Source organism: Lithobates pipiens, unplaced genomic scaffold (assembly GCF_037356315.1).
Source record: "Lithobates pipiens isolate NorthernLeopardFrog02 unplaced genomic scaffold, aLitPip1_a1.2 Scaffold_13, whole genome shotgun sequence".
NCBI classification, from domain to species: Eukaryota; Metazoa; Chordata; class Amphibia; order Anura; family Ranidae; genus Lithobates; species Lithobates pipiens.
In genome coordinates this window covers 119920604-119937408 of record NW_027507718.1, presented here as the reverse complement: position 1 = coordinate 119937408, position 16805 = coordinate 119920604, and the positions used below count along the sequence as shown (strand labels likewise).

At 40.7% G+C, this 16805-nt stretch overlaps 1 protein-coding gene across 1 annotated transcript in view; it reads right to left on the bottom strand.

The window, feature by feature from the left end:
• The window catches only part of TMEM161A (transmembrane protein 161A), a 35313-nt gene that overhangs the window by 10428 nt on the left and 8080 nt on the right, over positions 1-16805 (bottom strand). The window contains exons 4-9 of the mRNA XM_077475465.1: positions 15501-15622; positions 10598-10754; positions 9118-9269; positions 8183-8243; positions 4143-4286; positions 3097-3210 (exon numbers count right to left, since the gene is read on the bottom strand). Coding sequence (XP_077331591.1) covers positions 3097-3210; positions 4143-4286; positions 8183-8243; positions 9118-9269; positions 10598-10754; positions 15501-15622 — 750 coding nt within the window. The remainder of the gene's footprint in view (positions 1-3096; positions 3211-4142; positions 4287-8182; positions 8244-9117; positions 9270-10597; positions 10755-15500; positions 15623-16805) is intronic.

Genomic DNA, 16805 nt, shown 5'->3' with positions numbered 1-16805 from the left:
CCTCCGCCCAGCCCACCCAAGTGCAGTATCGATCGAACACTGTCACTTACAAAACACTAAACACATAACTACAGCGATCGCAGAGTCAGGCCTGATCCCTGCGATCGCTAACAGTTTTTTTTGGTAGCGTTTTATATTTAAATCCAGAAGGCAGTGCTTGGTTTTCGGGGGCCAGTACGTGGCTAGGCTCCCAAAAAGTCCCCCATATGTGGTATCCCCGTACTCGGGAGAAGCAGCAGAATTTGTGCAAAAAAAAAGAAATATTTCATGGACTCAACATGCCTTGTGGGCAATATATAATTTAGTGACAACTTTTTGTAAACTTTTTTTTTTTTTTTTGTGTCATTATTCAATCACTTGGGACAAAAAAAAAAAAAAAAAAAAAATATTCAATGGGTTCAACATGCCTCTCAGAAATTTCCTTGGGGTGTCTACTTTCCAAAAATGGGCTCATTTTGGGGGGGGTTTGTACTGCCCTGCCATTTTAGCACCTCAAGAAATGAGATAGGCAGTCATAAATTAAAAGCTGTGTAAATTCCAGAAAATGTACTCTAGTTTGTAGACGCTATAACTTTTGCGCAAACCAAAAAATATACGCTTATTGACATTTTTTTACTAAAGACATGTGGCTGAATACATTTTGCCCTAAATGTATGACTAAAATTTAGTTTATTCGATTTTTCTTATAACAAAAAGTAGAAAATATTTTTTTTTCTCAAAATTTTCGGTCTTTTTCCATTTATATCGCAAAAAATAAAAATAAAAAATAAAAAAATCGCAGAGGCAATCAAATACCACCAAAAGAAAGCTCTATTTGTGGGAAGAAAAGGACGCAAATTTAGTTTGGGTACAACATTGCATGACCGCGCAATTACCAGTTAAAGCAGTGCGAAATTGTAAAAAGACCTCTGGTCCTTAGGCTGTTAATTGGTTAATGTAATGCACATATGTATCCAATTCTTCTTTTTATATATATATATATATATATATATATATATATATATATATATATATATATATATATATATATATAAGTTTTTAAACTATTGTAGGCAATATAGAAATTATGTAATTTTTACTTCTGTGGTCTTTAGATTTCCTGAAAAATTCTGTTAGCTTTTACAAAATGTACTATAGTCTTCTTGGGGAAGGTAATATGTGAGTGGTTTATATTAAATCACATCTGTTCACTTCCTTTAAATACTCAGTCAATTGACAAAATGATAAAAATGTTCCTTTCCAAAAAGTCATAATAAAATACATAAACCTACCATTCTCTAAAGATGCGGTACAGACTAAGGTGGCTGGCTGGCTCAGTAAAGTCAAAGAGGGCTTTTTGTAATGGGGTGATATGGTGTGTTTGCATAGTATTTATTTTTGGCATGTGCACAGTGGTGCTGATCTTAAAGAGGAAGTAAACCCTGATGGGTTTACTTCCTCATTTTTCCCTGCAAAGGTAAAGCATAATGGACTACTACGCATCGCATAGTAGCTCATTATGTGTCACTTACCTGACACAGGAGCCAGCGAAGTCACCGCTGTCCCCTGTAGTCCGCCGCATCCATCTTGCTGGTGGCGTCTCGCAGCTCCGACGAATGACAGCGGCGAAGCCGCGATGACGTCACTCCCGCGCATGCGCACGGGAGTCGCGTCTCGCAGCTCCGCCGCTGCCATTCGGCGAAGCCGCGATGACGTCACTCCCGCGCATGCGCACGGGAGTCGACAAATTAGGCAAATCCATTCTTGGACTTGCCGCATTTAGTGCGCCTGCGCGCCGCTGTCTACGGCGCATGCGCCGTAGACAGCGGTGCCCATTTTCGGGCAAATATCTCCTAAACCATATAGGTTTAGGAGATATTGCTTGGACCTACAGGTAAGCCTTAATCTAGGCTTACCTGTAGGTCAAAGGGGTTTGAAAGGGTTTACTTCCTCTTTAATATATTGGCAAATTATCAATATTCAGCAATTCGAAGAGCATACAATGCAAAGAGGACAGTAAAAAATATTGTTACACTATATATAAATAAAATTATGTATCACAGTATTTTAACAACCTGTAAAACATCTATTAACCACTTTCAGACCGGACCAATTTGCTGGTCAAAGACCAGACCACTTTTTGCGATTCGGCACTGCGTCGCTTTAACTAACAATTGCGCGGTCGTGCGACGTGGCTCCCAAACAAAATTAACGTCCTTTTTTCCCCACAAATAGAGCTTTCTTTTGGTGGTATTTGATCACCCCTGCGGTTTTTATTTTTTGCGCTATAAACAAAAATAGAGCGATAATTTTGAAAAAAAAACGCATTATTTTTTACTTTTTGTAATAAATATCCCCCAAAAAATATATAAAAAAACATTTTTTTCCCTCAGCTTAGGCCGATACGTATTCTTCTACATATTTATGGTAAAAAAAAAAAAAAAAAAAAAAATCGCAATAAGCGATTATTGATTGGTTTGCGCAAAAGTTATAGCGTTTACAAAATAGGGATAGTTTTATAGCATTTTTATTAATAATTTTTTATTATTTTTTTTTTTTACTAGTAATGGCGGCGATCTGCGATTTTTATTGTGACTGCGACATTGTGGGGGACCCATCGGACATTTTGCAGTGATTCCTGTGTAAATGACACTGGCAGTGAAAGGGTTAACCAGTGGGTGGCAGTGTAGGGGTTAAGTGTTCCTAGGGGTGTGTTACGCTTTCATTTAGTGTACACTGATCTCTGCTCCAATCACATGGAGCAGAGATCAGCGTCACTAGTTGCTAGGCAGAATGAAAAATTTTTGTTTATACAGCATTTCCTCCATTCGGCAGCTCCGTGAGACGATCGCGGGGATGCCCGCGGCGATCGAGTCCGCGGGTCCCGCGACCGGACTCACGGGGGTCCCGACCAGCGCGGGAGCGCGCCGCCGGCGGCGCGCTCCCGATGGCACGGCGGCAATGAATATTGGACGTACATGTACGCCAATATGCCTGCCCGTGCCATTCTGTCGACGTACATCGTCGTGCGCTGGTCGGGAAGTGGTTAAACATATTTTTAGGATCTTACATACAATAAAAACACACTTCTAAGTAAATGTTCTTTTTGCAACTCACAGCTGAACAGACTCTTTTCCCATTGGTGCATTTAAGAGGAAGTCTCTGGTGATTGGCCGAATCCACAAAACCACAACAAAGACAGGAGGCAAAAAGCTGGCATGAAGTAAAGTCCTGCATGGAATACAAAATGGGGATCAATTATGCGACCAGAACACAAGAAAAATAGAACACTGTCATTGATCATAAAAAAATTCTCGTTATAGAGAAACAGCACTTATAAACTGAGTAAAGCTGAATGGTTACAAAACACAGGACATTGACTTCAGCAATTATTTACAGCCTTGGCCAAAAGTTGAGAATTACACAAATATTAAATTTTTACAAAGTCTGCATATACCCCAGAATGTTTTTTTTTTTCTTTTTTGTTTCACAAATGTTATTGAGTGAACAGAAAAAATGATTTCAAAGTCCCTCTTTTGCCATGAAAATGAACCTAATCTTATATAAAAAAACAAACCACATTGTTACTGCATTTGTGAAGAAGGTTCAGGGCATCAAAGAAAGTCCAGCAAGCACCAGGACTGTCTCCTACAGTTTATTCAGCTCTGGGATCAGGGCACCACCAGTGCAGAGCTTGCTAAGAAATGGCAGCAGGCAGGTGTGAGTGCATCTGGTGAAGACTTTTGGAGGAGGATGGCCCGGTGTCAAGAAGGGCAGCAAAGAAGCCACTTCTCTCCAGGGACAGACTGAAAATCTACAAAAAGGTACAGGGATCTGAGGGCTGGGGTAAAGTCATTTTCTCTGATGATTGTTTGGCCTTTGACACTTATGAAATGCTTATAATTATACTTCCGTATACCAAAAGTAACATCTGACAAAGATCTTAAAAAAAAAAAAAAAAAAAAAAAAAAAAAACCAACACACACACACACACACACACACACACACACACACACACACACACACACTGAAGCAGAAGACTGAAAATTAATATTTGTCATTCTCAAAACTTTTTGCCACGGCTGTATATGATTGAATTTTGGATTTTTATAAGAGTGCTTTTTCAATATTTTCATTTTTTTTACATGGAGATCATAACTTACTGTAGTATTGGTCTATCTGCAGCCATTTTAAGAGCATCAAGGTGAGTCTGAGCCAAACGAAGGCCAGGAAATGTCAGACAGGCACCAAGGAAAGAGCAAAGTGCCACCAAGGCAATTTTGAAGGCAAGTTTAATGAAAGGAGTCCTGAGGGGCAAAAAAAAAAAAAAAAAAAACAGAGTATTATAATTTGTTTTACTAGTTTACAACCACTGAAGCAGTGTAACTATTGTGCATGAAAGGTGCTCAAAGTGGATGTAGACCCTAAACCTGTATGACTTGCTAGAGCACTGTGCACACATCGTAAAGAAATGCCATGTTTTATTCCATAAAATACTTATTTTCATCCCGTATTTGCCTCTTAACCACTTTCAGACCGGACCAATTTGCTGGTCAAAGACCAGACCACTTTTTGCGATTCGGCACTGCGTCGCTTTAACTGACAATTGCGCGGTCGTGCGACGTGGCTCCCAAACAAAATTAACGTCCTTTTTTTCCCACAAATAGAGCTTTCTTTTGGTGGTATTTGATCACCCCTGCGGTTTTTTTTTTTTGCGCTATAAACAAAAATAGAGCGATAATTTTGAAAAAAACGCATTATTTTTTACTTTTTGTAATAATAAATATCCCCCAAAAATATATAAAAAAACATTTTTTTCCCTCAGTTTAGGCCGATACGCATTCTTCTACATATTTGTGGTAAAAAAAAAAAAAAAAAAAAAAAAAAAAAAAATCGCAATAAGCGATTGATTGGTTTGCGCAAAAGTTATAGCGTTTACAAAATAGGGATAGTTTTATAGCATTTTTATTAATAATTTTTTATTATTTTTTTTTTTTACTAGTAATGGCGGCGATCTGCGATTTTTATTGTGACTGCGACATTGTGGGGGACCCATCGGACATTTTTGACACATTTTTGGGACCATTGTCATTTATACAGTAATCACTGCTATATAAATGCAGCGATTCCTGTGTAAATGACACTGGCAGTGAAAGGGTTAACCAGTGGGTGGCAGTGTAGGGGTTAAGTGTTCCTAGGGATGTGTTACTAACTGTGGGGGGGTTGGGCTGTCATTTAGTGTACACTGATCTCTGCTCCAATCACATGGAGCAGAGATCAGCGTCACTAGTTGCTAGGCAGAATGGGAAAATGTTGTTTATACAGCATTTCCTCCATTCGGCCGCTCCATGAGACGATCGCGGGGATGCCTGCGGCGATCGAGTCCGCGGGTCCCGCGACCGGACTCACGGGGGTCTCGACCAGCGCGGGTGCGCCCCCCCGATGGCACGGCGGCAACGAATATTGGACGTACATGTACGCCAATATGCCTGCCCGTGCCATTCTGTCGACGTACATCGTCGTGCGCTGGTCGGGAAGTGGTTAAGCCTCGTACACACGGTACAAAAATAAGAAGGGGATTGTAGTTTGACAGGCCATTGTCCAAAGTTCTTACCGTTGGTATGCACCTTTCAACAATTGTTTTCCAATTGTCGGCCAACAAATGTTGCACGATCCGACTTTGGCATGCAACTTGTGCTCTGATGATCTTGAGGGGGGAACGTCACGTCAAATTTTAAATTAAAAACCGGTATGGGTTCCCTACCAAGGGCATACCAGGCCCTTCGGTGGTATGGATTCTAAGGAGAACCCCCCTACGCCCAAAAAAATAAAACGGTGTGGGGGTCCCCCCAAAATCCATACCAGACCCTTATCTGAGCATGCAGCCTGGCCGGTCAGGAAAGGGGGTGGGGGGGGTCGGGAAGAGGCCCTTGTCCTCATCAACATGGGCACCCTAAAGCACCTTGTCCCCATGTTGATGGGCACAAGTGTCTCTTCCCAACAACCCTGGCCGTTGGTTGTCGAGGTCTGCGGACGGGGGACTTATCGGAATCTGGGAGTCCCCTTTAATAAGAGGGCCCCCAGATCCCAGCCCCCCACCCTATGTGAATGAGTATGGGGTACATAGTATGACGTCACCGCCCAGGCATGATGGGGTGGTGACGTCATAAGGGACGGGGTCACCGGATGACATCACCTGGTAACCACACCCCATGCCTATATAAATCTTTGCGCACACGGCATTACTGCGGGAGAGAGCGTAGTGTCAACATCGGAAAAACAGAAGAGGGAAGAAGACGACTAGGGAGAAGACCGGGCCAATGCCAGTAAAAGAGCTGGAAGAAGATAGCGGAGGAGCCCGGCAGAAGAGGCCTGGAAAGCACGGAGAAGTCAGAAGAGACCCCCAAAAGGGGAGCTCCCGGATTCCAATTAGCACCCCCACAAACCGACAACCAACAGCCAGGAAAAAAAAATAATTATTTAAATCGCTCATCCCATCCCCTTTCCTGACCGCCCGGGCTGCGTGCTCGGATAAGGGTCTGGTATGGATTTTGGGGGGACCCCCATGCAGTTTTTCAGCGTAGGGGTTCCCCTTAAAATCCATACCCCTCTCAAGATTCATACCAAACAGTTCCTGGTATTGGCGGGGATCCAAGTCAGATCCCTGTTCATTGAAGTCGGATGGATGTAGGACAAATGTAAGAACAATGTAGGACCAATGTCGCAGAGCAAAGTAGGATGAAAGTCGTACTACTGTGGTGTAGTATAGTGTAAACCCAGCCTCAAGCTGGGTTCATACTACACTACAGTAGTACGACTTTCATCCTACTTTGCTCTGCAACATCAGTCCTACATCCACCCGACTTTCATGAACAGGATATGACTTTGATCCAACTTTTCAGATAGTTTTAATTGGTTAAAGGACAAGTTGTACTAACTCAATGGGAGGGGCTACAGCAGGGGGCAGGAAATAACATAATGTCGGATTCCAAAGTCGGATGGTTAGGACAAGGATCCGACTTTGATCCTACTTCAATGATAGTCAATGGGCTGAAGTAGGATCAAAACCCTCCCAATGTCGGAGCGTTTGTCGTACCAGTGTGAACCCTGCCTAAAACCTAGAAGCCGATTGGTTACTGTGCACAGCTGCACCAGATTCTGTATGCACCAGTTTTACTAACTCTGCCCCAGTCACTGTAGCATATGCTGCAGTTCACTGTTCAGGATTGGTTCCTAATAAGGATAGTGTTACATGTCTACAGAATGTGTGTTGGCTCAGCGGCTTGTTTCTCCAACTGGTGCATGTGACAGGGTGCCGATGCAGAAGCATACAGTTGTCATCCTATAACAGAACATGCTTTCAAGGCAAGATAAGCAGGTATTCTTTAATAAAAGCTGCAGATTTAAAAGGTTTGAAAATCATCATTTGAGGTGATCTTATTTAAGATTTTGGTGATTTGGTTTAGATCTACATGAAAGCAATTCAGATGTAGACCTAGAATGCCTAATGCTTTAATAAATAACACTGAACTGTGTATAGTTTTAGTTAACCTCCCTGGCAGTTTTCTTGAGTGTGGCTCGGGGTTAAATTTCAGCACCATTAGCGGTAACCCCGAGCCACACTCGGGATTGCATTGCAGGATCCTGGTGCAGTGTACTTCCCTTGTCCCCAAGATCCTGCGATCTCCCCCCGCTATGTCCGTGGGCTCTGTCCTTTGTCCGATGCCTCTCCGTGCCAGGCTCCATTACCTGCGAGCGGCACGGCGCACGGGGGCAGAGCCAGGCACAAAATTCTTTACAGATTATATTACTGTAAGAAATCATTTTACATCCCTTTTGTCCCCAGTGCTTTGTCCAGTGCCCTGCATGCCGTTTTAGATTATATATACTGTTCTTTCTGCCTGGAAACTGGAGATTGTCCATAGCAACCAAAAAAAGTGTTCCTTTATTTCAAAAGTGGTTTTAGACCAGCTAGAAAACAGCGCTAGTAAATTAGAACACTTTCAGAATTGTGTTTGTGTTTCAAACGTTATCATACCCGGGATGTCTACTAGACTCTTGTTTGGACAGATTTAAGTGAGTTATTGCTAAAAATTAGAGGCCTACAATATAAAAACACCAAATTTCTATGCAAAATAATTGAAATCTGACATAATCATACCACCAGGGAGGTTAAAGCTTTGCGAACAGAACAGATACTTACGACACCTGCCAGCCCTGCTGCTTCATTAAAAGTTCCAGATTGTGACAGACACTGTTCAGACCTGTAAAGAAAGTACATAGTGTATGAAGTAGATGACTTATATAAGAAACACCTATAATGAAACAAGTAAGCTATTTGGGTAACTTTAAATTATAAAAGCTAAAAAAAGGAGAGCAAAAGTGGTCAATGATACCGATTTAATATATGTGTGATTGATGCATGGGCTTCAGGATGCAGTTTATTATACGTCTATATCTATTTTTTTTTTTTAAATTAGCATTATACACTCACAAATACGCAATGCTTTCTTTTATATTTAAGAGCTGAAGATTAAGCTTGGCTAGTCTTCAGCTTATTCCCAAAGATTCTTTGCTGTTGCATGGACAAAGCTTTAATCTGCATCTTAGTCTTCGGTCACACTAAATCATAGTTTGAAATCATGCGACTTTACCTTCATGCGGTTTCAAAGTCCCATTACAGTGCAACTTGGAAGACATCTGTGCAACTTTATGCACAAATGTCTATGCAAGTCGCACCTGAACTTACAAAAAGTAGTGCAGGAACTACTTTCAAAAATCAGTGGATCGGAGTCGCACCAATTTGACTGCTTCCGTTGCAGACAATAGGGTGTGACTTGTCATGGGAATAAATGGTTCCAAATCGCATGACAAGTCACACGGGTCAGGGACTTAAATTTGCTTTTATTTTTTATTTGGTAACACTGCACAAGTAATGTTGAGTTGTTGCCCATAGTGTGTGGAAAATTACATGAGCTGATGTTTCATAGCACATTAGAAACATTACAAGTGAGGAACTGGACCATAAAAATAACAGGCTAAAGGGTTTAAGCAAGTGACTAATCATGCTTCGGAGATAATAACAATGCTTTTTTTTTTTTTTGTGCAAGACAAATATAAATAGGTGCTTAGGCTCACCTGATTCCAGTCCAAACTCTAGATACTCTTCCCTCACAATCATTACCATCATGGCAATGATAAGAAATAAGAAAGAAAACGTCAGACAGACAGAACGCTCTCCTCCTTCTTCAGAGCGGAAGTAATGCTTCATCATGGTCATAAGGACTTTACTGAATGACTCAAGATAAGGACAACATGACTTGAGAGATACAAACATCATCCTTAAAAAGAAACTTACTTTTACATTTTTAGGGCTCATGCACACTGCAGCTCAAAGAAGTGGCTCCTACAGGCCTTTGAGCTCTTTTTTTTCTGCTTGGAAACTCCCCCCCATGTTAGCCAATGTGTCCATGCACACTATGGCTTTTCAGGCATATGCGCCTACAGGCAGAAAACCCCCCCCACCAAACTTGCATTTTTGAGAGGAGCTAGTGCCCCAAAGAGCTCAAAAATGTTTGTTCCAGCTTTTTGTTTTGTTTATACAGTGGCTATGAAAATACGATCTAAGCGGGTCTGTAAAAAAAAAAAATAAATTTGTGGGAACCACAAGCTCTCATCTCCTATAGTCAGTCCCATCCCTCACTGGTTAGAACACGCACATAGGGAACACAGGTAACCCCTTGATCGCCCCCTAGTGTTAACCCCCCTCCCTGCCAGTGACATTTACACAGTAATTGGTGCATCTTTATAGCACTGATCTTTTGACAAAAATGTGTCAAAAGTGTCCAATATGTCCACCACAATGTCACAGTCCCGATATAAATGTTTTTATATATATATATATATATATATATATATATATATATATATATATATATATATATATATATATATATATATATATATATATATATATCTCTCTCTATCTCCTATTTTCTAGACGCTATAACTTTTGCACAAACCAATCATTATGCACCTTTTGCGATTTTTATTACCAAACATATGTAGAAGAATACATATCGGCCTAAACTGAGGGGGAAAAAAAACAAACCAACAAACAAACACACACACAAACCACAGGTTGAACTTGGCAATAAATACAAACTTGGATTTGGGCGTTTGGTTAAAGCTGAACCCTTACTTCCAGTCTTACAAAGGACCCTCTCCTAAACTGAAATTGCTTACTCCAATTTCACTGCACGCAAGTTCTCATAGTGTGCATTGGAAGCTGCAGCAATTCAGATAAAGCCTGGCTGCAGGACAGCCAGAATCATCAAGCTCTTTTATCCCCAGCCTGCCTGACTGTCCCTAGCCTCCCCCTTTCAATCATGGAAATTTTGCATCAAATGCAGAATGTCTGGGAATGACCCCTCACCTATCAAAGAGACATTTCCACTGAGGACTCTTGAAAAGAAATGTGGGAAGGGAAGAACCAGAGATGGCAAATTTTAAGCAGGATAAGCTTCAGGAGGGAGAGGGAGAGACTAACATATACAAGTCCACTCATTTTAGACACTAAGTTTTCCCCAATTCCTATATTTCTGTGTCATAAGGATACATGGAGAAAATTACAGTTATCAGACACCATAGAACCCCAATGTTCACTTCATTTTGCGCATCTACGAAGCAGTAGTATCCCTCAGTAAACAGGTAGATGATGGTTGAATACAAAGAAAAGTCGATAAACCACTGATACTCCAGGAAATAGCGAAGTACTGCAAATAAAACAGAGCATAAATTAAAATTATGGAAATTATACAGTAAACACTGCGTTTGTCTCTACTAAACATACTGCAAGGAAGCAGTTTCATTATTCATCCTAACGATAGACTGTCACCTTAACCATGCAGGACAAAGCAACGGCTTTTTTTTCCAAGGGGATCCCTTAATGCCCATATACTCACAGCTCCTCATATTCTCTGACAAAAATACCTGGCACTCCCAGGTATGTGAGAGCATGCAACATGCTCCCCTGTGGCATTGCCCAAGACTAGCAGCAAACTGCAGACTGTCACAACTTGGGGGAGCAATATCACCGCTCTCTGGATCAATGGCAAAGTCAATTTCAACATAGGCTGTGAAGCAACAAGAAGCTGTAAGGTAGAGCAGGCAAGGTGAGAATATGGGAGGGTGCCCTTTGTAGAGACACTGGCACTTTGCCCTGCTTGGGCAAAGGGACAGTGGGCTCCATTAACAGAATGAGCTAGCCTGAGATATTTAGATGTCAGGACACATTTTGCCTAAATATTGCATGCGATTCTGAAATGGTCAATTCACTAGACCATTTTGCTGTATTTACAGAGAAACGCTGAAAGTGCTGGTTAAGCAAAAGGTGTTAAAATTCAGTCACAGAAGGAAATAATTAAATGCATGTGGAAATTAAGTAGTGGGTGAGGCATGTGGTATGTGTACTGTACTAAGGAGCAGGCGGCTGCTACATCCTTGACTACCGCTGACAACTGAGGAGAAAAAAATAAAATAAAAATAAAAAAAAGGTGAACACCCCCCTCCCAATCCTTACCACTCCGTGGGGTCTGGCATGGATTTGAAGGGGGGACCCCACACCGTCCCCCCTGCAAAATCCATACCAGACCCTTAGCCAAACATGCAGCCCGGCAGGTCAGGAAAGGGAGAGGGATGGGCGAGCCCCCTCCAAACCATACTAGGCCACATGCCCTCAACATTGGGGGTATGCTTTGGAGCAAACCAGTGACCCCGCCCCTTAGTTATTTAAGAGCCGTCAGACGTGAGCGGAGAGATAGAGATAGAGATAGAGATAGAGATAGAGATAGAGATAGAGATAGAGATAGAGATAGAGATAGAGATAGAGATAGAGATAGAGATAGAGATAGAGATAGAGATAGAGATAGAGATAGAGATAGAGATAGAGATAGAGATAGAGATAGAGATAGAGATAGAGATAGAGATAGAGATAGAGATAGAGATAGAGATAGAGATAGAGATAGAGATAGAGATAGAGATAGAGATAGAGATAGAGATAGAGATAGAGATAGAGATAGAGATAGAGATAGAGATAGAGATAGAGATAGAGATAGAGATAGAGATAGAGATAGAGATAGAGATAGAGATAGAGATAGAGATAGAGATAGAGATAGAGATAGAGATAGAGATAGAGATAGAGATAGAGATAGAGATAGAGATAGAGATAGAGATAGAGATAGAGATAGAGATAGAGATAGAGATAGAGATAGAGATAGAGATAGAGATAGAGATAGAGATAGAGATAGAGATAGAGATAGAGATAGAGATAGAGATAGAGATAGAGATAGAGATAGAGATAGAGATAGAGATAGAGATAGAGATAGAGATAGAGATAGAGATAGAGATAGAGATAGAGATAGAGATAGAGATAGAGATAGAGATAGAGATAGAGATAGAGATAGAGATAGAGATAGAGATAGAGATAGAGATAGAGATAGAGATAGAGATAGAGATAGAGATAGAGATAGAGATAGAGATAGAGATAGAGATAGAGATAGAGATAGAGATAGAGATAGAGATAGAGATAGAGATAGAGATAGAGATAGAGATAGAGATAGAGATAGAGATAGAGATAGAGATAGAGATAGAGATAGAGATAGAGATAGAGATAGAGATAGAGATAGAGATAGAGATAGAGATAGAGATAGAGATAGAGATAGAGATAGAGATAGAGATAGAGATAGAGATAGAGATAGAGATAGAGATAGAGATAGAGATAGAGATAGAGATAGAGATAGAGATAGAGATAGAGATAGAGATAGAGATAGAGATAGAGATAGAGATAGAGATAGAGATAGAGATAGAGATAGAGATAGAGATAGAGATAGAGATAGAGATAGAGATAGAGATAGAGATAGAGATAGAGATAGAGATAGAGATAGAGATAGAGATAGAGATAGAGATAGAGATAGAGATAGAGATAGAGATAGAGATAGAGATAGAGATAGAGATAGAGATAGAGATAGAGATAGAGATAGAGATAGAGATAGAGATAGAGATAGAGATAGAGATAGAGATAGAGATAGAGATAGAGATAGAGATAGAGATAGAGATAGAGATAGAGATAGAGATAGAGATAGAGATAGAGATAGAGATAGAGATAGAGATAGAGATAGAGATAGAGATAGAGATAGAGATAGAGATAGAGATAGAGATAGAGATAGAGATAGAGATAGAGATAGAGATAGAGATAGAGATAGAGATAGAGATAGAGATAGAGATAGAGATAGAGATAGAGATAGAGATAGAGATAGAGATAGAGATAGAGATAGAGATAGAGATAGAGATAGAGATAGAGATAGAGATAGAGATAGAGATAGAGATAGAGATAGAGATAGAGATAGAGATAGAGATAGAGATAGAGATAGAGATAGAGATAGAGATAGAGATAGAGATAGAGATAGAGATAGAGATAGAGATAGAGATAGAGATAGAGATAGAGATAGAGATAGAGATAGAGATAGAGATAGAGATAGAGATAGAGATAGAGATAGAGATAGAGATAGAGATAGAGATAGAGATAGAGATAGAGATAGAGATAGAGATAGAGATAGAGATAGAGATAGAGATAGAGATAGAGATAGAGATAGAGATAGAGATAGAGATAGAGATAGAGATAGAGATAGAGATAGAGATAGAGATAGAGATAGAGATAGAGATAGAGATAGAGATAGAGATAGAGATAGAGATAGAGATAGAGATAGAGATAGAGATAGAGATAGAGATAGAGATAGAGATAGAGATAGAGATAGAGATAGAGATAGAGATAGAGATAGAGATAGAGATAGAGATAGAGATAGAGATAGAGATAGAGATAGAGATAGAGATAGAGATAGAGATAGAGATAGAGATAGAGATAGAGATAGAGATAGAGATAGAGATAGAGATAGAGATAGAGATAGAGATAGAGATAGAGATAGAGATAGAGATAGAGATAGAGATAGAGAGATAGAGTCTATCAGGTTTTGTTTGCCATTCTGCTCCTATTATTGTGAGGTGGTGTCAGAAGAACAGAAAATTATGCAAAGCCTCTTCAACATTGGCAGTAACAAAAACCGTTTTTCTAGCAGATAGGAAACTTTAACCTCTTTTTGTTGCCGTCTTTATCTTCAAGCCCCAGAAACATCCATCCCCTTTCTTAAAGCCGATGAGAGAGAGAGGAGTACTATTCTATGATCTTGTGCTCAAAAAGCATTTCAGTATAAACAAACTAAATAAGTAGTTGGGCATCAGACATACAAAAAAAACAAAAAAAACAAAGTGTTTGATTTGCTCTAGTTAAAGAGGTTGTAAACCTCCATTTTCAAGTTGTACCTATAGGCAAGCCTACAATAAGGCTTAGCTATATGGACAGTAAATATCTCCTAAACGTGCGCAGTTTAGGAGATATTTACTTTGTACTGCGCCGATAATGTCATCGGTGCATGCGCTGTGAAGAAACGGCCCGCCGTGCTGTTTCTTCACTAGCGAGTGCCGTGACTGGGGGCTCCCATCCACATGCGTGGGAGTGACATCACGCGACTCAGGCCAGTCACATAGCCAGATCAGAGGCCCTGGAAGAAAGAGGGGTGAACATGAATGTGACCTCCAGCGGGGACAGCGTGGGCTTAGTTTGCAGGTAAGTGTCACATTATGCTTTTACTTTGCAGGGAACAAAAAAGGAAGTAAAATCCATCAGGGTTTCCTTCCTCTTTAACCACTTAAGCCCTGGACCAACTTGCAGTCAAAGGATCAAGCCCCTTTTTGCGATTGGGCACTGCGATGCTTTAACTGACAATTGTGCGGTCGTGCGATGTGACTCCCAAACAAAATTAGCATCCTTTTTCCCCCCCACAAATAGAGCTTTCTTTTGGTGGCATTTGATCACCTCTGCGATTTTTTTCATTTTTTGCGCTATAAACAAAAATAGAGCAACAATTAAAAAAAAAAAAAAAAAAAAAAAAAAATGCAATATTTTTTACTTTTTGCTATAGTAAATATCCCCCCCCCCCCCCACCCCCCAAAAAAAAAAAAAAAAAAAAAAAAAGTTCTCCTCAGTTTAGGCCGATACGTATTCTTCTACATTTTTTTTCGCAGTTAGCAATTGCTGATTGGTTTGTGCAAAAGTTATACAAAATAGGGGATAGTTTACACAGACCTCTCCTCGTTCTTCAGCTCTGTGACCCGATCACGGGACACCAGCGGCGATCGGGTCCACTGGTCCCGCGGCCACGGAGCTCAGGACCCATGGCTGGGCATTTAAAGAGCAATGTGCTGGTACGTGCTTGTGCCCAGCTGTGCCATTCTGCCAACGTATATGTGCAGGAGGCGGTCCTTAAGTGGTTAAGGGAAACATCGATTTTATTTTATCTTTTTCAGCATGTACAGTACATTTTAAAAACACTTGTCACCCATTGTTTATTTTGTTACAGCTTTACATTTTAGGCTTAAAAAAATAAAAAATAAAAAAAACACATTACCGAGGGCATCAACAGTAGTGATTGGCTGAACATCCAAGTGCAAGTTTGGCTGAACATCCAAGTGCAAGTCTATGTCTCTTGGCACGGTCAGGGGTTTCTCTTCTGCCATCCCATTAACTCTTCTAGAATAAAAAAATAAAAAAAACCACACACACAGTAACATTCTTGTCCTTTTTTAGCAGCTCTTCCCTTCAAACTTTCACAGGAGAAGTGCAAAGTATAACTGTATTTACTGCAATAATTGAAGGAATAGTCCAGTTACATAAAAGTTAAATGAAGTCTCTACGCATGTGGTACTTTAAGTTTAAAATCAATGGAGCCACAAACCTGTAACCACAGCAAGTAATTAGCGGCATTGATTTTTAGTTAGGGTGTATCAAACATTCAAGAAGATCCTCTTTCTGACTATCAAGGTACACCAATGCAGTGATATTTTTGGACATCTACAGACCTCATGGACTTGGCAAAAGTGATTGCTCCAATGTTTAGCAACTGTTGGTACATCAGCAAGAAGTAATTGAAAAGTTGAATGCTGGTCTTTAAAGGTAAGGATCTAAAAGAATGGAGAGGTTGATTCTGGAAAAGAGTTCAAGTTTTGGACCCCCAAATGCTGTCTTGCAGCAGACACCATTTCTGGTTATCTTCCAAGCAGATAATCTCCCCATCTGGACAAACCTGACCCAGCATATGGCAGCAAGTCCTGAAGCGGGAAAAATAAAATAACCCCCCCCCCCCCCCACACAAACCTTAGTTAGACTTACCGGTAATGGTATTTCTATAAGTCTTTCAGGACAGGACCTGGAGAGAGCGCAGCTCCACCCACTTCCCAGAAAACACTGCAGTCATTTATTTAAAGCCTAGACACTTCCACCATGGCCTCAGTCGTTGTTGAGTACCTCCAGCCATGCTGAAATTGTATAAGCAATAACACCATATTTGGAGGGTCATCGGTACGGTCCCAAAAGACTCGTAGAAACACAGTTACCGGTAAGCCTAACTAAGGTTTTCTCACCTCATCTTTCAGGACAGCACCTATAGATAACCGAGTACTTACTCCTAGGGTGGGACCACTGTCTGCAGGACCTGTCTGTCAAACGACTGCTCTGCTGCAGAGAGCAGATTCATCCTATAGTGACGAGTGAAGGTGGAATAACTCGTCCATGTGGCCGCCTTGCAGATTCGCCCTGGTGAAGCCCCAGCTCGTTCCACCCAGGATGTTGCTACAGGCCGAAATAAATGGGTCACTACCCATATGGTGGGGGTGGGGTGTTCTACTTCCACATCCTTATAAGCTTTGTGGATAGG